A 23,491-nucleotide genomic window follows, 5' to 3' on the forward strand; every position below is an offset into this window, starting at 1 on the left:
AGCCGGCATGTGACAGAATCACTGCCAGCTGCAGGTAAATGTGACGCCTGCAGGGAGGAGGACGGGAATGAAGGAAAGGATTTTTTACCGTGGGAACAAGGCTTTGTACTGTTTTGTTCCCACATTCTAAGTGATTCTAGTCAGGATGCGGACCTTACTGCGGATTTACCACAGTAACAGTAACTGTGTCATTCTCTACTCTGCATATAGCAACCACTTGTTCTACTTGCAACAAACTCATAATCAGGGTCCAGTGTCTGGATGTAGACTCCTCAGTAAAATTTGGAATTAATACCACACAGGGTGAAGAATCAGAAAAAGTAATACTGCCAATATTAGCTCTACATTGTTCAAAGCGCAGGGAACCATCGAGCCGTATATAATCTGTCCAAGAATGCGTTCCACTGGAAGTGGGGAAAAAAGGTGTAAATTCGATAGCCTAAATAAAATGCACTTCCTTCCATACATCATAAACCCCCAAGATCTATAGTAGTTCCTCAAAGGCCCAGGAATTACTTACAGCTCCCTCCACTTGTGGACCAGTAGTATCCAAAGAAGGATCACACAATGAGTTAAAATTGCCATCCCTCCCCCATTAAGTTTACTGGCTTGAAATGAGACCATCTTTGGCACAAGCAATTGAAAGAAAAAAGGTTGGTCAACATTAAGGGTATAAAGATTTGCCAAAGTCAAGTCCAGTGCACCCACACTCAGCTGTACAAAAATATAATGGCCCCTAGGGTCACATTTCACTTTTATGAATTTGAACAGGGAGGTCTCTGTGCATCAATATAGCCATACCACACTTCTTAGAGCCTTCTACTTCAGAAGAGAACAAAACAGGATACTGGGCACAGCTAAGCAACCCTTCCCTCTCTGGTTTGAGATGTGTTTCTTGTTTAAAAAAAAAAAAAACAAGAGAAGTGTTTAAATGTTTTAGCTCAGCATAAAGTCTATTTCTCTTACCAGGAGAGTTCAGGCCCTTTACATTTAGCATGGCAATAGAGTGTTTAGACAGTCCCCTTAAAATATATCACAGCAATACAAAAATCATAGTAACTGGAGGCTGAAGTTAAATTAGTACTGGTGAAACCCTCCATTCTATACCCCTCCCCAACCTAACACTCCACCCTCACTTAACCCCCCAACCACGCCCCCCCCCCCCCCCGAACAGTAGCAGATATTACCAAACCTCTCACAAATATGTGAGGACTATGGAGGTTCCTGAGCCACCAACCCAGATCCCACCCGAGACCACCTCCCTTCATAATAAAGCTTATATTAACCAAACATCCTTCAGTCACTCATTTAAAAAGTAAACCACACATACTTTCACATTCACTATTCCCCTTTAGAAAAGTCTCTGTATTTGATGAAGCAATCATAAACATAGCGATACAATGCTTCTCAAGTGAGGACAAAAAAAAGATGCAGTCATTTATCTAGTAAATGCTACAGGTCAGGTCCACCACCTCATGAGCTTAAGGGTTGTCTACTGCCTCTTCCGTTCTTATCAACACCTGCCACTGGAACACCTTCAGACGCAAGGCCGGGGAAGCCACTGGAGTGACTGAGGCTGACTGTAAAGGCACTGATGTTACATTTGCCTCTTGTAGAATTTTCCAGGCCTCCGCCAAAGTCTTAACTCTAGCTTCCCAGCAGTACCAAAGTGTGTGCTAACAGGAAAAAACCATCTGTATTTAAATTTTTCCTTGTTGAGGCAGTCCAAAACAGGGCAGATTTCTCTCATCTTTGCCAGTGTAAAGGATGGGTAAACTTGGACAGCAGTATTCTGAAATTGAAGAGAAACCCCTTGCCGAGCTATCTGCAGGAGCAGCTCCTTGATTGAGTATTTTTCAGACTGTACTAAAATGTCGCCAAAAAATTGTGACAGTCCGATCTATCGTATTTAGGGAGCTCCACAGTCAATCAGAGCTGGACACAGAGACCATTTGAAAAGAGTGTTTGCTTCCCTGTTATTAGGTAGGGTTTCTCTTTGAGGCTGCCGTTCTTCCATAATCAGTCATGCAGCTGTAAAGAGAGAGTTTAGAACGGGCTACAGGCCACAGTGTAGCTCTCATGTTCATGGATTTGACAATTTCATTAGTTTGCTGTTTGTAGGAAGGTTACAAATGCAGAAAGTTCTCTTTTTCAAGTTGCTCTCTTGGATTTACTTCAAGCAATGGAGAGGGTAGGGGGAGATGACCTGGATAAGTATTTGTAAGTCAAAGGTAAGTAATTGACCGTAAGATTGGAATGCAGCTATGAGAAAAAGCTACCACAGTGCTTGTTTTGAATTTCCTCAAAAGTTATGCCTCTTTGCTTTTAGGTAGGTTCCATGAGAAAAGAGTGTTTGCCTCCCTGTTGTTACTACTACTACTTATCATTATTGGGTAGGTAGGGTTTCTCTTTTAGGCTGCCATTCTTCCATAGACGGTCGTGCATCTGTGAAGGGATAGTTTAGAGTGGGCGACAGGCCACATCTCATTTTCATAGATGCATCAGTTTCCTTTGTTTGCTGTTTGAGGAAGGTTACAAATGCACAGTTTTCTTTTTCAGTTTTCTGGTTTGGAATTACTGCAGGCAATGGAGAAGGGAGGGGGAGGGGAGCTGAGTAGGCCAGGTATTTGTGAGACAAAGGAGAGTGATTGACCTTAAACACTTCTTGGAATGCAGCTATGAGAAAAGCTTCCACAATGCTTGTTTTAAATCTCCACAAAACTTAAATCTTGATAGGTACATTTACATATCTTTATTCATCTTAAAGTGTTACTTCACTTTGTTGTTTAGCTCTATTTGTAAATGCACTTAAGCAGCCTTATTTAAGTCAGAAATATTACTAGTTGGCAATGTAGGGTTAAGGCTTTAAATAATTTAAGAGAACAGACCTTTTAAAGTTGTAAATTCAGCCTAGGCCTGTGAGATCAAAGGCTTCCAGCAATAGAGAAACAAATGGCTGTACTTAGCACTTCTATGTCAATTTCTTTGGAGACTTAGGGCCAGATGCACTAAACAATTGTTAGAGCCCTTCCCTTACCGATTCCCTTAGCAAATCAGTAAGGAACGGGCATGCATTAAGGAAAGGGAATGCAAATGAGCTGCTCGTTGTAGCTCACTTGCATTCTCTATTCCATCGTTAAACAGTCGGCCAATCGGCCGGTTGAGCATGCGCAGAGCAGCCAAGCGTTATGCTGGCTGCTCTGCGCATGCCAAATATGCCTCCCTGTGCCACCCAAAGACACCGCGCTGCTCACCCCCTCCGATGTGGCTCGATCCAGAGGACAGTGCAGTTGAAGACACCCATCCAAAAAAACCCGTCCATTTTGGCAGTCATTCCCCCTCCAATAATAAAAACATCATTTTTGGCAGTGCTTCACTCAGCTGAGAGAGCTGGAAGTCTCTGAGCCAATCACAGTGCGTTTAGCTCAGCTAAACGCGTTGTGATTGGCTCAGGGACTTCCAGGTCTCTCAGCTGAGTGAAGCACTGCCAAAAAAGATGTTTTTATTATTTGGAGGGGGGGGGGGGGGGAATGACGGCCAAAATGGCCATTTTTTTTGGATGGGCACCCATTTTGGCCATCTATCCCCCCCCTCCCCCCCCCCCCCCCCCCCCCCGCAATAATAAAAACATCTTTTTTGGCAGTAAGACGAGGGCGGGCCAGGGACGAAAGGAAGGAAGTCCAAAGGGAGGCGATCAGCTGTTGCCTGCTGCAGCGCCTTCACACGGAGGTGAGAGGCGCTGTGAGGGCCCAGCCCGGTAGCAGACGGAGGGGGGTGGCGACCTCAAGGGTGGCGACGGGGGCGGTGCCTCGGGGGTGCCTTGGATGGCGGAGGCAGGGGCTGCGGGAAGCTGTCATTTGAATGCAAGGGGGGAGGGATGGGTGGCGCTCGAGCGGCAGCGATCTTGGGGGAGGGGGATGAGCGGCGATCTCATGGGGGGGGGGGGGGGCGAAGGATGTCCATAAAGGACGTCCATAGGCACAGCTTGTCTTTATTTTTTTATATATAGTGAAGGACGACCTGGGGAAGGCTGAGCTAAATGCGCTGTGAGACTTCCAGGTCAAGCACTCTTTTTCCACGATTTTTGTTTTTGTAACATTTCAATCCCGCACAGCCCCAATGACAGGTACAGACCTCTCGTTAGATTTTCCAGCGTTAAGGCAATCGGAAAAGGTTAGTGCATCTCATTACAATGGGGTTTCTACACAATTTGCTCATCTGTATTCCGTTTTCATTAGCTGCTACCGTCGTCGGAAAATGGCCTTTAGTGCATTCCAGGGTTTACTACTTGCTCGTTAATGGCTCGTAAAGTTTAGTGCATCTGGCCCTTAATGCAGAGGGGGTTGATAGCTGACTTTAGTTTTAAGGAATCTAACAGATTCAGAATTTTAGAAATAGTTATGTAGTTAAAATAAAACTTTAATTCACAGATTGTAGATATGAACTTTATATTTTCTGGTTCTGATATCCTGGTTGGTCCAATTGATGCAGGTTGCTGTAGACCTTTTCTTTGTTGTCCAGGAGGAGGGTTAGATGTAAATATTGATCCAGCTCCGATCACAGGGCATGTACATAAGTACATAAGTAATGCCATACTGGGAAAAGACCAAAGGTCCATCGAGCCCAGCATCCGGTCCCCGACAGCAGTCAAGGGCACCTGGCAAGCTACCCATATGTACAAATATTTAATACATGTTATTCCCGAAATTGTGGATTTTTCCCAAGTCCATTTAGTAGCGGTCTATGGACTTGTCCTTTAGGAAACCGTCCAACCCCTTTTTAAGCTCTGCCAAGCTAACCGCCTTTACTGCGTTTTCCGGCAACGAATTCCAGAGTTTAATTATGCGTTGGGTGAAGAAATATTTTCTCCTATTTGTTTTAAATTTACTACACTGTAGTTTCATCGCATTCCCCCTAGTCCTAGTATTTTTGGAAAGCGTGAACAGACGCTTCACATCCACCTGTTCCACTCCACTCATTATTTCATATACCTCTATCATGTCTCCCCTCAGCCGTCTCTTCTCCAAGCTGAAAAGCCCTAGCCTCCTTAGTCTTTCTTCATAGGGAAGTTGTCCCATCCCCGCTATCATTTTTGTCGCCCTTCGCTGCACCTTTTCCAGTTCTACTATACCTTTCTTGAGATGCGGCGACCAGAATTGAACACAATACTCAAGGTGCGGTCACACCATGGAGCGATACAAAGGCATTATAACATCCTCACACCTGTTCTCCATACCTTTCCTAATAATACCCAACATTCTATTCACTTTCCTAGCCGCAGAAGCACACTGAGCAGAAGGTTTCAGTGTATTATCAACGACGACCCCCAGATCCCTTTCTTGGTCCGTAACTTCTAACGTGGAACCTTGCATGACGTAGCTATAATTCGGGTTCTTTTTTACCACATGCATCACCTTACACTTGTTCACATTAAACGTCATCTGCCATTTAGCCGCCCAGTCTCCAAGTCTCGTAAGGTCCTTCTGTAATTTTTCACAATCCTCTCGCGAGTTAACGACTTTGAATAACTTTGTGCCCCGGAGGGCGAGTCTGCAACCACGTGGACCCACCGGCCCTGGCCCAACTGCCAGCGAGCCACTGGGGAGTGGTGCCGGCAGCCGAGCGGAGGGCAGAGCGGCCGACTGCACCAGCACAGATTCGCGCAGATTCGCTGAGGAGTGGAGCCGTCAGCGAAAGCGGAGGTCAGAGCGACACGGCACATCCACAGTCCCGCCGACTGCACCAGCACAGATTCGTTTCCAGGGGTGAGTGCCGATTGCTGTCAGCAGCTCACGAACCCAACTTGCCTGGTCTGAGAGCCCGCCCTTGGCCGTTGCGCTCCCCAGCACGAATTGCCCGGGACCGTGTCGGCTGAGAGCTCTGGGCGACCCAGGTAGAGTCGGAGTCAGAGGTTCCAGGCCCAGCAGCCCGTCGCCCTCGCTGCCCTTCTCTCGCTGCCCTTCCCGCCACGTGGCGCGGCCTGCCTACACCGCGGGTCCTCCGGACTGGGGCAGCTGGGGGTAGCGCACAGCGAGGCGGTCCTCCCCAGGCGGCCTGGTTGCTCTGCTGCTTTGAGGGCAGCCCTGCTGCTCCAGCTCTCCCGAGCCAGCTCTCTCTGCCTGCTTGCCTGCTCGCTCTAAACCGGCGGCTCCAGCTTCCCCCCTGCCTGTTCCGGTTCATCTGCTCCAGCCTGCTTGTTTCCAGCTGGCCCAGCTTTCCCGAGCCAGCTTCTCTCTGCCTGCTTGCTTGCTCGCTCGCTCCAGACCGGCAGCTCCAGCTTCCCCCTGCTTGTTCCGATCCATCAGCTCCAGCCTGCTTGTTCCAGTCCAGATGCCCCAGCGTGTTCCAGTCCGCCTGATCCCTGCGTGTTCCACTCCGCCTGATCCCACCGTGTTCCAGCTCCCCCTTGCCTGTTCCAGTCCATCTGCTCCAGCCTGCTGTTCCAGTCTGCCTGATCCCAGCGTGTTCTGATCCACCTGATCCCAGCTTGTTCCAGTCCGCCGATCCAGCTTCCCCCCTGCTCGTTCCAGTCCATCTGCTCCAGCCTGCTTGTTCCAGTCCAAATGCTCTAGTTTGTTTCAGTCCGCCTGATCCACCTGCTCCAAGCTCGTCCCAGTCCACCGATCCAGCTTCCCATGCTTGCTCCAGTGTTCCAGTCCACCTGCTCCAGCTCCTCCCTGTTTGTTCCAGCCCATCTGCTCCAGCATACCTGCTCCGGTTCACCTGCCCAGCCTGCCTGCTCCATTCATCTGCTCCAACGTGCTCCAGTCCGCCTGATCCGCTGCGAGCCTCTCATCCATTGACTTACCTGCCCGCCTGCTGCTACCTTGTCAACCATTGACTTACCTGCTCGCCTGCGAGCCTCTCATCCATTGACTTACCTGCTAGCTTGTCAACTATTCACTTACCAGTCCATCAATCCCAAACCTCCAACCCAGCTCTCCACTCTATCTATCTGCTTAACACCTCAGTCACCCCCCACCCCCCCTCTCCACCCATTAACCCTCTCCCTCAACCAACCAACCCAGGCCTCCTCCTCCTCCTTTCCTGAGAACACCGAGGATGAAACCTCCCGCCTTCTTTCCTCCTCGAAATGCACCACTTGCTCCTCCGATCCCATCCCCACCAACCTACTTAACACCATCTCCCATACTGTCACCCCCTCAATCTGTCGCATTCTTAACATTTCTCTCTCCTCTGCAACTGTCCCTGACACCTTCAAGCACGCTGTAGTCACACCTAACCTAAAAAAACCATCACTTGACCCTACCTGCCCCTCCAACTACCGCCCCATCTCTCTCCTCCCCTTCCTCTCCAAAATACTTGAACGCGCCATCCACAGTCGCTGCATTGATTTTCTCTCCTCTCATGCCATCCTAGATCCACTTCAATCCGGCTTTCGACCCCTACACTTGACAGAAACAGCTCTCTCTAAAGTCTGCAACAACCTGCTCCTAGCCAAATCCAGAAGCCACTATTCCATCCTCATCCTCCTCGATCTATCCGCTGCGTTTGACACTGTCAATCATGACTTACTTCTTGCCACATTGTCCTCTTTTGGGTTCCAAGGCTCTGTCCTCTCCTGGTTCTCCTCTTATCTCTCCCACCGCACCTTCAGAGTACACTCTCATGGATCCTCCTCCACTCCCATCCCACTATCTGTTGGAGTTCCCCAGGGATCTGTCCTTGGACCCCTTCTCTTCTCAATCTACACCTCCTCCCTAGGCTCACTGATCTCATCTCATGGTTTTCAGTATCATCTTTATGCTGATGACACCCAGCTATATCTCTCCACACCAGACATCACCGCGGAGACCCAGGCCAAGGTATCGGCCTGCTTATCCGACACTGCTGCCTGGATGTCCAACCGCCACCTGAAGCTGAACATGTCCAAAACCGAGCTCCTCGTCTTTCCACCCAAACCCACCTCTCCTCTTCCTCCACTCTCTATCTCAGTTGATAACACCCTCATCCTCCCCGTCCCATCTGCCCGCAACCTCGGAGTCATCTTCGACTCCTCCCTCTCCTTCTCTGCGCATATCCAACAGACTGCCAAGACCTGTCGCTTCTTCCTCTTCAACATCAGCAAAATTCGCCCTTTCCTATCTGAGCACACCACACGAACTCTCGTCCAAGCTCTCATTACCTCTCACCTTGACTACTGCAACTTCCTCCTCACCGGCCTCCCACTTAGCCATCTATCCCCCCTTCAATCCGTCCAGAACGCTGCCGCACGTCTTATATTCCGCCAGAACCGATATACTCACATCACTCCTCTCCTCAAGTCACTTCACTGGCTTCCGATCAGATACCACATTCAATTCAAGATTCTCCTCCTTACCTACAAATGCACCCGGTCTGCGGCTCCTCACTACCTCTCTACCCTCATCTCCCCCTATGTTCCCGCTCGTAACCTCCACTCCCAGGACAAATCCCTCCTTTCAGTTCCCTTCTCCACCACTGCCAACTCCAGGCTCCGCTCATTCTGCCTTGCCTCACCCTATGCCTGCAACAATCTTCCTCAACCCCTACGCCAAGCCCCCTCCCTACCCATCTTCAAATCTCTGCTTAAAACTCACCTCTTCAATGCTGCTTTCAGCACCTAAACTTCCGTGAAATATAGTATGCCCTATTAGTCGGACTCTACACTTGTCTTTGACTGTACACTTGTCTCTAGATTGTACACCTGTCTTTTAGATTGTAAGCTCCTTGAGCAGGGACTGTCCTTCTATGTTTAAATTGTACAGCACTGCGTAACCCTAGTAGCGCTTTAGAAATGTTAAATAGTAGTAGTAGTAGTAGTCATCAGCAAATTTATTTACCTCACTGGTTACTCCCATCTCTAAATCATTTATAAATATATTAAAAAGCAGCGGTCCTAGCACTGACCCCTGAGGAACCCCACTAACTACCCTTCTCCATTGTGAATACTGCCCATTTAACCCCACTCTCTGTTTCCTATCCTTCAACCAGTTTTTAATCCACAATAGGACATTTCCTCCTATCCCATGACCTTCCAATTTCCTCTGTAGCCTTTCATGAGGTACCTTATCAAACGCCTTTTGAAAATCCAGATACACAATATCAACCGGCTCCCCTTTGTCCACATGTTTGTTTACTCCTTCAAAGAATTGAAGTAAATTGGTCAGGCAAGATTTCCCCACACAAAAGCCGTGCTGACTAGGTCTCAGTAATCCATGTCCTTCGATGTGCTCTGTAATTTTGTTTTTAATAATAGCCTCTACCATTTTCCCTGGCACTGACGTCAAACTCACCGGTCTATAATTTCCCGGATCTCCCCTGGAACCTTTCTTAAAAATAAGTGTTACATTGGCCACCCTCCAATCTTCCGGTACCACACCCGATTTTAAGGATAAATTGCATATCACTAACAGTAGCTCCACAAGTTCATTTTTCAGTTTTATCAGTACTCTAGGATGTATACCATCCGATCCAGGAGATTTGATACTCTTCAGTTTGCTGAACTGCTCCATTACGTCCTCCAGGTTTACTGTGAATTCAGTAAGTTTCTCTGACTTGTCCACTTGAAATACCATTTCCGACACCGGTATCTCACCCAAATCTTCTTCGGTGAAGACCGAAGCAAAGAATTCATTCAATCTCTCTGCTACGTCTTTGTCATCCTTGATCGCCCCTTTTACCCCTCGGTCGTCCAGCGGCCCAACCGATTCTCTTGCCAGCTTCCTGCTTTTAATATACCGAAAAAAAATGTTACTATGTTTTTTTGCCTCTAATTCTATTTTTTTTTCGTACTCCCTCTTGGCCTTCTTTATCTGCGCCTTGCATTTGCTTTGACACTCCTTATGTTGCTTCTTGTTATTTTCAGACATTTTCTGAAGGCGTTTCTTTTAGCCCTAATAGCTTCCTTCACCTCACTTTTCAACCACGCCGGCTGTCTTTTTTACTTCCGTCTTTCTTTTGTAATTCATGGAATATGTTTGGCCTGGGCCTCTAGGATGGTACTTTTGAACAGCATCCACGCCTATTGTAAAGTTTTTACCCTCTCAGTTGCCCCTCTAAGTTTTGTTTTTTTTTACCGTTCTTCTCTTTCTACATAAGTACATAAGTAATGCCACACTGGGAAAAGACCAAGGATCCATCGAGGTCAGCATCCTGTCCACAACAGCGGCCAATCCAGGCCAAGGGCACCTGGCAAGCTTCCCAAATGTACAAGCATTCTATACATGTTATTCCTGGAATTGTGGATTTTTCCCAAGTCCATTTAGTAGCGGTCTATGGACTTGTCCTTTAGCAAACCGTCTAACCCCTTTTTAAACTCTGCCAAGCTAACTGCCTTCACTACGTTCTTCGGCAACGAATTCCAGAATTTAATTATGCGTTGGGTGAAGAAATATTTTCTCCGATTTGTTTTAAATTTACTACACTGTAGTTTCATCGCATTCCCCCTAGTCCTAGTATTTTTGGAAAGTGTGAACAGACGCTTCACATCCACCTGTTGCAGTCCACTAATTATTTTATATACCTCTATCATGTCTCCCCTCAGCCGTCTCTTCTCCAAGCTAAAAAGCCCTAGCCTCCTTAGTCTTTCTTCATAGGGAAGTTGTCCCATCCCCGCTATCATTTTAGTCGCCCTTCGCTGTATCTTTTCCAATTCTACTATATCTTTGTTGAGATGCGGCAGCCAGAATTGAACACAATACTCAAGGTGCGGTCGCACCATGGAGCGATACAACAGCATTATAACATCCTTACACCTGTTTAACATACCTTTCCTAATAATACCCAACATTCTATTCGCTTTCCTAGCTGCAGCAGCACACTGAGCAGAAGGTTTCAGTGTATTATCGACGACGATGACGACACCCAGATCCCTTTCTTGGTCCGTAATTCATAACGTGGAACCTTGCGTGACGTAGCTATAATTCGGGTTCTTTTTTCCCCACATGCATGACCTTGCACTTGCTCACATTAAACGTCATCTGCCATTTAGCCGCCCAGTCTCGTAAGGTCCTTCTGTAATTTTTCACAGTCCTGTCGCAAGTTAACGACTTTGAATAACTTTGTGTCATCAGCAAATTTAGTTTCTATCATAGTCTCCTTTTTTAAAGTTAAATGCTAACATATTTATTTATTTTAGCGCATTTATATCCCACATTTTCCCACAGGCGCAGGCACAATGTGGCTTACAATAGTGCATGAAATAATACAATAAGAAAGATAAAACATAAGATGACAGAATAGACAGAGAAAACATGGGGGGGGGGGGTAAAAATGTTCAGCAGGGGCCAGTGGATCAGAGCCTCCCGCCAACCATCAGCAGGAGAGTCAAGTGGCCGGGCTTGGCAGGGAGTAGGCTTTAGAAAATAGGAACGTCTTTAGGAACTTTTTGAAGAGATGATGGTCTGGTATCCCATTTAATTGCTTCGGCAGGTCGTTCCAAGATTTTGCACTGGTAAACGGGAAAGTCGAAGCAAACATACACTTGTATCTAACTTTCCTACTGCTGGGATAGTGAAGACAGAGGAAGTTGCGCGATGATGTCAGAGCATTTCTAGGGGGTAGATCAACCAGGTTGAACATGTACTCCGGGGCCTCGCCAAATATGATCTTATGCGTTAAAGAACAGATCTTGAACTTGATGCGATCTTTGGCAGGGAGCCAGTGCAGAGTGAGATGCAATGACTGTGCATGTGTAAAGTTACTTCAAGGTTGATATCAAAACTGATCATATTATCATCACTGTTATCAAGCAGCCCCAGTACCATAACATCCCTCACTAGATCATGCGCTCCACTAAGGACCAAGTCATGAGGAGAGTTACTTGTAATATGAAGGGAGGAATAAAGTTTCCTTTCTCCAGCCAAAGTAAATGAAAGAAGTTCAAAGTAAAATTGAGGACTGGAGTCTCAACCCAGACTGAGCAGAAGTAAGTAAAAATTTGTTTTAAATAAGCAAAAAGTGTATTTTAATCTAATTTGCAGAATCTGATGTGAACCCAGGCAGCCCATCCTATATTTATATATTACTAAACTCATTTACCTTTTCAACAAAAATCTTAACTTTCCAATAGTTTATAACATTTAATAATGAGAAATGGATTATCCTAGACATGCAGCTATTAAAAGGTCTTATGAAGGTCAACTTTTTAATTACATTTCTTTTTTCAAAATTTCTAGGATTATGAGACAGCAACCAAGTGTAGTGTTGAGTGTAGCTCACACTGTGGTGAAAAGAATGTCTTCATTTGTTCGGCAGATTGACTTTGCCTTGGACTGGATGGCATTGGAGGCTGGCCGTGCTGTTTACAGGTGAGATGGACAATGGAGGGAGAAATGAAGTGAAAGAAATATGGAAGATATTGGCAGATAGGCTCATTTGTTCTGCTTAGGCTTATTAGTACCTGTCTGCTACTTGAAAATATGGATAATACAGATTTTATCTGGTCTGTGGTCTTTTCTCTCCCTTCTGCCACTCAGGTCTCTCTGGTGGTAATTTATAAAAAGCTTGAACATGTAGAACGGAGGTTTATGTGCCCAAGTAGACACTTATAAAATTGCCAGAGTATTCATGCATAAATATAGGTGTTCAGAAAACACAGCATCTACTTTTACACAATACACATGTAGGAGTTCCTGGGGGTAGGGAATTGACAAAGCAGGGGCACAATCAGCACTTTCTTACACCTACCTTGGAACAGGTGTCACTTTCATCAGAATCTTTCTGATACTCTGTTTTATAAAGGCATATAGGTGCATATTTGTCTTTTGTTCCTAAGTACCCTTTAATAAAATTTCTGTCTGTCCCAGGCATTCAGTGAAAATAAATATAGAAACAGAAAATAATAGCAAAAAAGACCATATGGCCTATCCAGTCTGCCCATCCATACCATTTACTGGTTTAAAAAAAATGTATTATGCAAATTCAATAATACATCACTTCAAAGAATATCCATGATAGGCATGAAATCACAAAAAAAGTCAATTCCCGTTTAATAAAATTAAAGAGAAAAATATTAAAAATAATACGGAAAAGATCCCAAGATTTGAAATAAACAAGCAAAAGTTGGTAGATGACATTGAGGCATATTTTCAAAGCACTTTGGGAGGCTAAGTTCCATAGGTTTCTATGGAACTTTGGGAGGCTAAGTGCTTTGAAAATAAGCCTCAGTATATATTGTACAGCGCTGCGTAACCCTAGTAGCGCTCTAGAAATGTTAAGTAGTAGTAGTAGTAGTATATATGAGAGAAACATCAAAGCATTTCAGTGACAGTCTATATGCATGGAGACGGGATGAGTGAAACATCAAAGCATTTCAGTGATAGTCTAACAGGATGGGGGTGGATAGATGAGTGTCAGAGACAGGAGAGCAATACAATTTACAAGGCAATACAATTTTATGCTTTGTAATGGGCTAGAAAACCCAGATCTTTGTTAAGTCCTATCTGGTGGGTGTCAAAATATTTAATCATTTTGACTTCAAAAGTCTTACGTTGCTGTATTGTTTTACAGTGGTACAGTGTTCTGATTTTGTAAAGTTCTATCCCACAGGCGTGACATCTTTGTTTGTACTGGCATTTTTCATATGATGTCTATGTAAATTAAATCTCTTCTTTAGCATCTGACTTGTTTCTCCAATGTAGCAGCCTTCATCGCACTTTTTACACTGAATGATATATACCACATTGGAAGATGAGCATGTGAAAGATTCCTTAATGTTGAATATTTTTCCTTTGTGAATGATCGTGGGGTCCTGTGAGATATTTTGGCATAGCTTGCAGCTGGATATATTGCAAGGCCCGAGCGCATACCTCAATTCTCTTTTTTCCAAGACGAGGTGCGGCAGGTTCCTCCTGTGCTCATCGTTAAGGCCTAGGAAGAGTCTTCTTTTTTTCTGTACTTTTCGCGAGTTGGTTCGTTTAAAAAAAAAGAGAGAGAGAGAGGGTTCCGTTTAGTTTCTTCTTAATATTTTTTTCCTAACTTAAGTTTTTTTTGTTTTTTGACGTGGCCGTTTTTAGGCCGTGCGGTCGGGTTTCTCCTTCTTTTTGTGCCCCCTTTTCTTGGCACAATCAAGTCCTTTGATTTTGCCGGAGCCATTTTTCCTTCCACGTCATCGAGGACACCCAGCAACTTCAAACGTTATACTCTGTGCAATCGGACCATCTCAGGTACCAATACCCATTTCTGGTGTATCCCGTGCCTTGGGCCTGACCACAGCTAAGCTGCTTGTGCTCTGTGTCTTTGTATGAAGAAGTGGACCCAAGTAGCTTGAGAAGCCCAATGAGAGAAACTTTTTGGGGCTTGGTCTGATCCTTCGACGTCGGCATCGACTGTGATACAGAGGTCGGCGGCGTCGACATCAGGAGCAGAGGTAATGGCTGCTAAGAGACCAAGTCGCACTGGGAGCAGTGAGGTATCGAATGGGTCTCCACCTGTCTCGAGGCCTCCTACTATGCAGGCCTCCTGGGATCGACCATCGTTGGACTTGATCCCAAGGAGGCTTGAGGATTCCAAGTCGTCATCGTTGGCACCGAGGAATCTCGGTGATGGGCATCAAGCGAAGAAGCACCATCACCGATCTCCTTCGACACACAGTGCTGGGAGCTCAGGGGCGTCAAGGGATTCGGCACCCGAGAATCGTCGGTGCCAAGAAGATCCATACAGGAGGTGCCAATGCGCTAGCCTCTTAGCAGCCCGGTACCTGCACCTAAGCCTCAGCAAATTCTGCCACCAGCTGATCCACCAACCCCACAGCCTTCTCTGATGGCAGCTCTCGACGAGCGCATCCGGGCCCTTCTTCCAGAACTTCTGGAAGGACTGCTGCACCAGTCTGCTTAGATGTCTGGTGTGCTTGCGCCTTCTGAGCCGTCTGCTGCAGCGGCGTCTGGCCTTTCACCTGCGGTGAGGTCCCTGTCAAGTGGCACCGGTATTGGCTGCTATCCAGGTCAATTCCCCTTCAACGTCAGCGGAGGAAGCTTCACCGCAGTCCATGTGGGCGTTGGCCTCTTGACATCACCATTGAGGATGTCGACATCGAGGCAGGCTCAGTCTCAGAGTTCCCTAAGAGAGGTACTATCCGCTATTGAAGAGGAGCATTCTTGGGATCTCAAGGAGATCCCAGATACTTTTCTTCCAATGAGTCATATGGGATTCCCTCTGAACCTTCCCCTCCACCTGAAAAGAGACTATCTCCTCCTGAGAGTCTTTCTTTTACATCTTTTGTCCGGGAAATGGCTACGGCTATTCCATTCCCTATGGAGGTGGAGGATGAGCCTAGAGCTGAGATGCTCGAGGTCATGGACTATCCCTCTCCACCTAAGGAGGCTGTGACGGATCCTCTGCATTAGGTACTGAATGAAGTTCTTAAGCGGAACTGGTCATTCCATCTGTCTGGCCCCGTGATCCCGAAGAAAGCTGATTCCCAGTATCGTATCCACATTGAACCTGGGTTGATGAGGTCTCAGTTACCCCACAATTCCATGGTGGTGGACTCCGCCCTCAAAAGAGCCCAAGAGTATTAGAGACTATTCCTCGGCACCCCCAGGAAGAGAAGCTAGGACCTTGGATTCTTTTGGGAGGAAGACGTATCAGGCCACTATGTTCACCTCCCGTATCCAGTCCTACCAGATCTTCACAAGTGTACACTTGCGGAACTCAGTGAGGCAGCTGTCTAGCTTGGTCGATACCCTTTCTCTGGAGCAGGCCGAGCCTTTTCACCAGGTGGTCAGGCAACAGAAGGCATGTTGTAAGTTCCTGGCCGGGGTGCTTATGACTCTTTTGATGTGGCATCCAGAATCACTGCTTTAGGGTATAGTGATGCGCAGACTCTCATGGCTGCATGTCTCTGACCTGGATCATTCGGTCCAGCAGTGGATGGTGGATGTACCTTGCCGGGGGGGGGGGGGGGGGGAACAATCTTTTTGAAGAAAAAATAGAGGATCTTGTTGACCAGATCAAAAAGCATAATGATGCTATGGGCGCCTTCTGCTACAACCTGCTCAACGAGGAGATTTTTTGGTGGGAAGCGGAGTGCTCCTTATTCCAATGCTAGGCGTAGGTATACTCCGGCTTCTCGACAGCCTAGTCAGGCTCAGCCCCACCACGTTTGTTCTCGTCAACAGCGTGCGCCTAAGGCCTCTGCTGCTCCCCAGCAAAAGCAAGGGACGAACTTTTGACTGGCTCCAGTTAAGCATAGCCGCTGTAAAAGTGTCCGTACTGGACGACTTGCCAGTTGGAGGGAGGTTAATGTTTTTTCACCAATTCAGACCGGTGGGTTCTCCAAATAGTCCAGTTAGGATACACCCTCAATCTGGAATCCAAACCTCCAATTGCCCACCGGGAGCTCATTCTTATAGCTCCCAGCAAAGGCAAGTACTTGCAGAAGAATTCTTCCCTTCTAAAGGCCCATGCTGTTGAATCCGTTCCACCCGGTGAAGAAGGGCTAGGATTCTATTCCAGGTACTTCCATGTGCAAAAGAAAATAGGGGGGATGCGTCCCATCCTAGACCTATGGGCCCTGAACAAATTCCTAGTCCGAGAAAAGTTCAGGATGGTTTCCCTGGGCACCCTTCTTCCCATGATTCAGGAAAGCGATTGGCTATGCTCTCTGGACATTTAACACACATCTCGATACTTCCATCTCACAGGAAGTATCTTCGATTTCTGCTGGGAAGTGCTGGTTTCCCTGGGCGCTTTCAGTACTGTGTCCTGCCCTTTGGCCTGGCGTCTGCGCCCAGAGTGTTTACGAAGTGTCTACCGGTTGTTGCAGCATCACTACACAGACTGAGAGTGCACGTGTTTCCTTATCTCAACGATTGGCTGGGAGGAGGGTGCCCTGAAGTCCATACGAAAGACTATTCAGGTGCTAGAGCTACTGGGGTTTGTAATAAATTACTCCAAGTCCCATCTCACTCCTGTTCAAAAATTGGAGTTCATTGGAGCACTGCTGGACACAAAGACAGCTCGGGCTTATCTTCCCAAGACAAGGGCAGACAACTTCCTGGCCCTGGTGTCCACAGTTTGAGCATCTCAGCAGATCACAGCTCGGCAGATGTTGAGACTCTTAGGGCACATGGCCTCTACAGTACATGTAACACCCATGGCACGTCTTCATATGAGATCAGCTCAATGGACCCTAGCTTCCCAATGGTCTCAAGCTACAGGGAATCTGGAGGATGTGATCCAACTGTCCACCGATTTTTCGAAATTCTCTTCAGTGGTGGACAATCCAGTCCAATTTGACCCTGGGACGACTATTTCAAATTCCTCAGCCACAAAAAGTGCTGATAACAGAGGCATCCCTCCTAGGTTGGGGAGCTCTTGTAGATGGGCTTCACACTCAAGGAGCATGGTCCTTCTGGGAAACAGGTCTTCAGATCAACCTCCTGGAATTACGAGCGATCTGCAACGCTCTGAAGACTTTCAGAGATCGACTGTCCAACCAAATCATCTTTGGGCACGCCGTCACGGCATGTTTCTCCAAGCCACTTATCTGGCAGGTGTAAACAACAGTCTGGCCGACAGGCTGAGCAAGGTAATGCAACCTCACGAGTGGTCACTGAATATGGACATAGTCCGCAAGATCTTCTGAGTGTGGGGCACCCCCTCGGTAGATCTTTTTGCCATTCAAATCAATCACAAGTTCCCTCAGTTCTGTTCCAGGCTTCAGGCCCACGACAGACTAGCGTCAGATGCTTTCATTAGGGAACAGGCCTTCTGTATGCTTATCCTCCCATACTTTTAGTAGGGAAGACTTTGTTGAAACTCAAGCAAAACCGCGGAACCATGATCCTGATTGCACCCTTCTGGCCTCTTCAGATTTGGTTCCCTCTTCTTCTGCAGTTATCCTTCGAGGAACCGTGGAGATTGAAGTGTTTTCCAACCCTCATCACTCAGAACGAGGGGTCGCTTCTACATCCCAACCTCCAGTCTCAGGCTCTCACGGCCTGTATGTTGAGACTTAGAATTCGCTTCCTTGGGTCTTTCAGAGGGTGTCTCCCGAGTCTTGCTTCCAGGAAGGATTCCACGAAGAGGTGTTACTCTTTCAAATGGAGGAGGTTTGCCATCTGGTGTGACAGCAAGGCCCTAGATCCTCTCTCTTGTCCTACACAGATCCTGTTTGAATACCTTCTACACTTGTCAGAGTCAGGTCTGAAGACCAACTCCGTAAGGGTTCACCTCAGCGCAATTAGTGCTTATCATCGGCGTGTAGAGGGTAAGCCTATCTCTGGACAACCTTTAGTTGTTTGCTTCATGATAGGCTTGCTTTTGTCAAAGCCCCCTGTCGAACCTCCCCCAGTGTCATGGGATCTGAATGTCATTCTCACCCAGCTGATGGAAGCTCCTTTTGAGCCACTGAATTCCTGTCATCTGAAGTACTTGACCTGGAAGGTTGTTTTTTTGGTGGCTGTTACTTCAGTTCGTAGGGTCAGTGAGCTTCAGGCCTTAGTATTGGATGCATCTTATACTAAGTTTCATCACAACAGAGTAGTCCTCCGCATGCATCCAAAGTTCCTGCCAAAGATGGTGTCGGAGTTCCATTTGAACCAGTCAATTGTCTTGCCAACATTTTTTCCCCGTCTTCATGCCCACCCTGCCAAAAGCAGCTTGCACACCTTGGACTGCAAGACAGCATTGGCCTCTTACGTGGAGCGAACAAAGCCCTTCATACAGTCCGCCCAGTTATTTCTTGCTTTTGATCTCAACAGGAGGGGAGTTGCCATCGGAAAATTCACAATCTCCAATTGGCTAGCAGATTTCATTTCCTTCACTTATGCCAAAGCTGGGCTGACTCTGGAGGGCCATGTCACAGCTCATAAAGTTAGAGCCATGACTGCGTTGGTGGCTCACTTAGTCAGTCTCCATTGAAGAGATTTGCAAGGCTGCAATGTGGTCATCAGTCCACACATTCACATCTCACTATTCCTTCAGCAGGATACCTGAAGTGACAGTCGGTTTGGGCAGTCTGTGCTACAGAATGTGTTTAGGGTTTAGAATCCAACTCCACCCCCCTAGGCCCGTTTTATTCTGTTCCAGGTTGCACTCTCAGCTAGCTGTATATAGTTTCAGGTTAATCTATGTTATGTCCTTGTCATGATGGTGACTGTTTCCTTGTCTGTGCTCACCTCGCCCACCTGGAAACTTCTGTGTTTGCCTTTGCATTGTCTAAGGTCCCTGGTATGTTGGTGTGCTTGTTGCACTTCTGCCTAGTCTGGTTTCTTGTCTGAGTTTCTTGTCCGGTTCTAGTTAGTCTGTGTGTTAGCTTAGGTTTATTGCTTATTTCCTAGTCTTTCTTCTGGTCTGTATTCCTGGTCTAGTTTCTGTTTGTCTGTGTCTCTTTCTTAGTGGCAGCGTGGCAGCTTTCAGTCCTGACTCTTTTCTGTCAGTGTTTGTACCCTATTTCAGTGGCTGCTTGTCAGCTTTCAGTTCCTGTCCTTTAACTTGTCCATTTCCTGCTTTGTGTAGTATTGTCCTAGCCCAGTTTCCTGCCTTGCTGCCCATGTATATTCCTTTCCCCTCTGACCCTCAGTCTCTGTTCAGCCTGGTTGGTATCCAGTTCCTGCCCTGTCTGGTAAGTCCTAATGGCCGCCTGCATCCAAGGGCTCAACTCCTGGGGAAGGGCGGTCAAGTACAGGTGAAGTCTAGCTGTTTCTGTAAGAGTTCTGCCTTGTCTCTGGTGTGGGGTGGTTTTGCCTGCCACTGCCGCTCCTCGGCATTGGCCTAAGGACTCACGAACCTAGTTTCTGCCTTGAAAACCTAACAGAATGCAAAGGCCATGAGTTCGGCAAGATCATCCTACCAGCTGGGTTTCCAGCCTAAGACTTTTTTCCCTGTTGGCAATTCGAGTTCCAGCCCCGGTGCAGCTCCTGATTCCGGTTCGGATCCCAGCCCCGACCTAATGTTTGTTCTGGATCCGTTTATGATGCTCTATGATTACCGTGTTAAACTTTTGTCTGATCCAGTCCTGAGGAATACTCCCGAAGCTGCAGCGGAGCGAGACTGTGTCTTTTGGCTTGGATCCTTTGAAAACCCAGTTTCTGCTATTGATCCCTCTACAAAGCTCTTCTTTTACCGCTTCAGACTTCTCTTGGATTCAGCCCTGCGGGATACTCCTGAAGCACACGCTGAAAGAAGGTGGCTTTGTAGTCCTGGTCCACCTCCAGTTCAGAGTTCCAGTTCCAGCCAAGATGTTGAGTCCATGCCTAGTTCCAGTTCCAGTCCAGATGCTGAGTCTACTCCGAGTTCCCGTTTCAGCCAAGATGCTGAACCAAGTCCCAGTTCTAGCCAAGATGCTGCGTCCAGGCCGAGTTGCAGTTCCGGCCAAGAGGCTGAGTCCGGATCGAGTTGCAGTTCCGGCCAAGTGGCTGAGTCCGGATCGAGTTGCAGTTCCGGCCAAGTGGCTGAGTCCGGATCGAGTTGCAGTTCCTGCCAAGATGCTGAGTCCGGATCGAGTTGCAGTTCTGGCCAAGATGCTGAGTCTGGATCGAGTTGCAGTTCCGGCCAAGATGCTGAGTCCGGATCGCGTTCCAGTTCTGGCCCAGATGTGGAGTCCAGACCAAGTCCCAGTTCCAGCCGAGATGCTGAGTCCACGCTGAGTTCTGAATCCAGTCAAGATGTTGAGTTCATGCTGAGTTCTAGCTCCAGCCAAGAGGCGAGTTCCAGTCCTGCTTTCAGTCCGAGCTCCAGTCCTGATGCCAGTCTGGGTTCCAGTCGACCCCTGTTCAAGCTCCAGCCCAGCTACCCCTGGTCATGTTTTGAAGCTCCTCCCTAGGTTTCACCATTGTTACCCATGTAGACCTCAATTCCCCGTGGAGGTCTGGGGGGCCTTGAGGGGGAGGTACTGTCATGATGGTGACTGTTTCCTTGTCTGTGCTCACCTCGCCCTCTGGTGGCCAGAACCAGTGGCTGCTGTGGACTGTCACCCGTTCCAGACTTTAGCCCAGTCCGGTCCGGATCTTCCGGGCTGCCAGACTTGCTTCTCTTGTTTGTGCCTGAACAGCACCCTTAACTGCCTTGTGATTCCTGTAGCTGAACTTCAGCAGCTGATGGGCTTTATTAATCACCTGTTTGCCTTTGCATCATCTAAGGTCCCTGGTATGTTGGTGTGCTTGTTGCACTTCTGCCTAGTCTGGTTTCTTGTCTGAGTTTCTTGTCCGGTTCTAGTTAGTCTGTGTGTAGTTTAGCTTAGGTTTATTGCTTATTTCCTAGTCTTGTTTCTGGTCTGTATTCCTGGTCTAGTTTCTGTTTGTCTGTGTCTCTTTCTTAGTGGCTGCGTGGCAGCTTTCAGTCCCGACTCTTTTCTGTCAGTGTTTGTACCCTATTTCAGTGGCTGCTTGTCAGCTTTCAGTTCCTGTCCTTTAGCTTGTCCATTTCCTGCTTTGTGTAGTATTGTCTGTCTGTGAGTCCTAGCCCAGTTTCCTGCCTTGCTGCCCATGTATATTCCTTTCCCTTCTGACCCTCAGTCTCTGTTCAGCCTGGTTGGTATCCAGTTCCTGTCCGGTAAGTCCTGCCAGTCGCCTACACCCAGGGGCTCAACTCCTGGGGAAGGGCGGTCAAGTGCAGGTGAAGTCTAGCTGTTTCTGTAAGAGTTCTGCCTTGTGTCTGGTGTGGGGTGGTTTTGCCTGCCACTGCCGCTCCTCAGCAGTGGCCTAAGGGCTCACGAACCTAGTTTCTGCCTTGAAAACCTAACAGTCCTTGCCATTGCGAGGCCAAGTTGACCAGTGTTCATTGTTTTGAGTGAGCCTGGATGCTAGAGATACCCCACACGTGAGAATAAGCAGCCTGCTTGTCCTCAGCGATGTCACAGTCTCATGCTCTCGGACACCAGAACGTCGTGGGCCCTTGGGCTACTGTCGAGGAGCGGCAGTGGCAGGCAAAATTCCCCAACCAGGACTGGACAAACGGACTTCACCTGCGCTTGACCACCGTTCCCCTGAGGTTGAGCCCCCAGGTGCAGGTGGCCGGCAGGACTTGCTGGACTGAGCTGCAGACAGACTGGACCAACAGGATTCTAAACAAGCTAGACTAAAACAGGGTTCACACAGGATATTAGTTACAGAAACAAGCTTGACTAAAACAGGATTAGGGTTCAGGATGCTCACAAAGGATATAAGGTACAGGAAGAAGCAAGGCAGAATTGCCACCAGGCACCCAAACAAGATACAAGGCAAGGCAGAAATGTTCCAATCAGCACCAAAAGGGTAAAGCAGGGAAGCCAAACAAAGCAAGACAGAAGTGCTCCTAACAGCACAAGCAAGGCAGAAGTGCTCCAATCAGCACCAAAAGGGTAAAGCAGGGAGACTCAAACAAAGCAAGACAGAAGTGCTCCTAACAGCACAATCAAGGCAGAAGTGCTCCTATCAGCACCAAAAGGGTAAAGAAAGGCAGAAGTGCTTAACTGCACACCCACTAACCTGGACTTTTGGCGTGGCAAAGTAGAAAGTTTCCTGGTGGTTAATAAAGCCCATCAGCAGCTGAGGCTCAGCTGCAGGAATCTCAAGGCAGCTAAGGGTGAGGCTAGCTGCCAAACTTCAAACCAAGTCTGGAGGGCTAGAATATCTGGACTGGACTGGAATGAAAGTCTGGAATGTGTAGGGAGACAGCAACACAGTCTTTTGCAGCCACCGGTTCTGGCCACTAGAGGGTGAGGTGAGCACAGCCAAGGAAAACAGTCACAATCGTGACAAGAGAAAGCGAAGATACTTACCTGTAGCAGGCTGATTATTCTCACAATCCCTCCCACCTCCTCTTTGGAGTTGCTATTTGTTATGCTTTTTGATTTAACTGAGGTATGCGCTCGCGCGGCGGATGGGAAGTCAATCCACGCATGCGCGCTACATGCACACCAGAACACTCTAGCAAAGTTGTTTGTTTTTGCTATGGCAAAATGCCGATTCCCAGGCCGACACGGACGTTGACCCATGTGTGAGAATAATCAGCCTGCTGTCCTTGGAGAATACCTGCTTACAGGTAAGTATCTTTGCTTCTCTCCAATTCGTTTTATATTTGCTACTTTGTAGCTTCATTGCGTACCCCTAGTCCTAGTATCTTTTAGAAAGAGTAAACAAGCGATTCACGTCTACCCGTTCCATTCCACTCATTATTTTAGATACCTCTATCATATCTCCCCTCAGCCGTCTTTTCTCCAAGATGAAGAGTCTTAGCCATTTCAGCCTTTGCTCATAGGGAAGTCTTCTCATCCCCTTTATCATTTTTGTTGCCCTTCTCTGTACGTTTTCTAATTCCACTATATCTTTTTTGAGATACGGTGACCAGAATTGCACACAGTATTGAAGGTGTGGTCACACCATGGAGCGATACAAAAGCATTATAACATCCATTCCTTTCCTAATAATACCTAACATTCTATTTGCTTTCTTTGCTGCCGCAGCACACTGAGCAGAGAGTTTCAAAATTATCATCAACAATGACTCCTAGATCCTTTTCTTGGTCGTTGATTCCTAATGCGGAACCTTGCATCGCGTAGCTATAGTTCCTCTTTCCCACATTCATC

General features: G+C 47.4%; 1 protein-coding gene across 1 annotated transcript in view; it reads left to right on the forward strand.

The window, feature by feature from the left end:
- The window catches only part of PNPLA7 (patatin like phospholipase domain containing 7), a 2,530,065-nt gene that overhangs the window by 1,382,254 nt on the left and 1,124,320 nt on the right, over positions 1-23,491 (forward strand). Inside the window, exon 19 of the mRNA XM_030206608.1 lies at positions 12,159-12,290. Coding sequence (XP_030062468.1) covers positions 12,159-12,290 — 132 coding nt within the window. The remainder of the gene's footprint in view (positions 1-12,158; positions 12,291-23,491) is intronic.

Source organism: Microcaecilia unicolor, chromosome 6 (genome assembly GCF_901765095.1).
Source record: "Microcaecilia unicolor chromosome 6, aMicUni1.1, whole genome shotgun sequence".
NCBI lineage: Eukaryota > Metazoa > Chordata > Amphibia > Gymnophiona > Siphonopidae > Microcaecilia > Microcaecilia unicolor.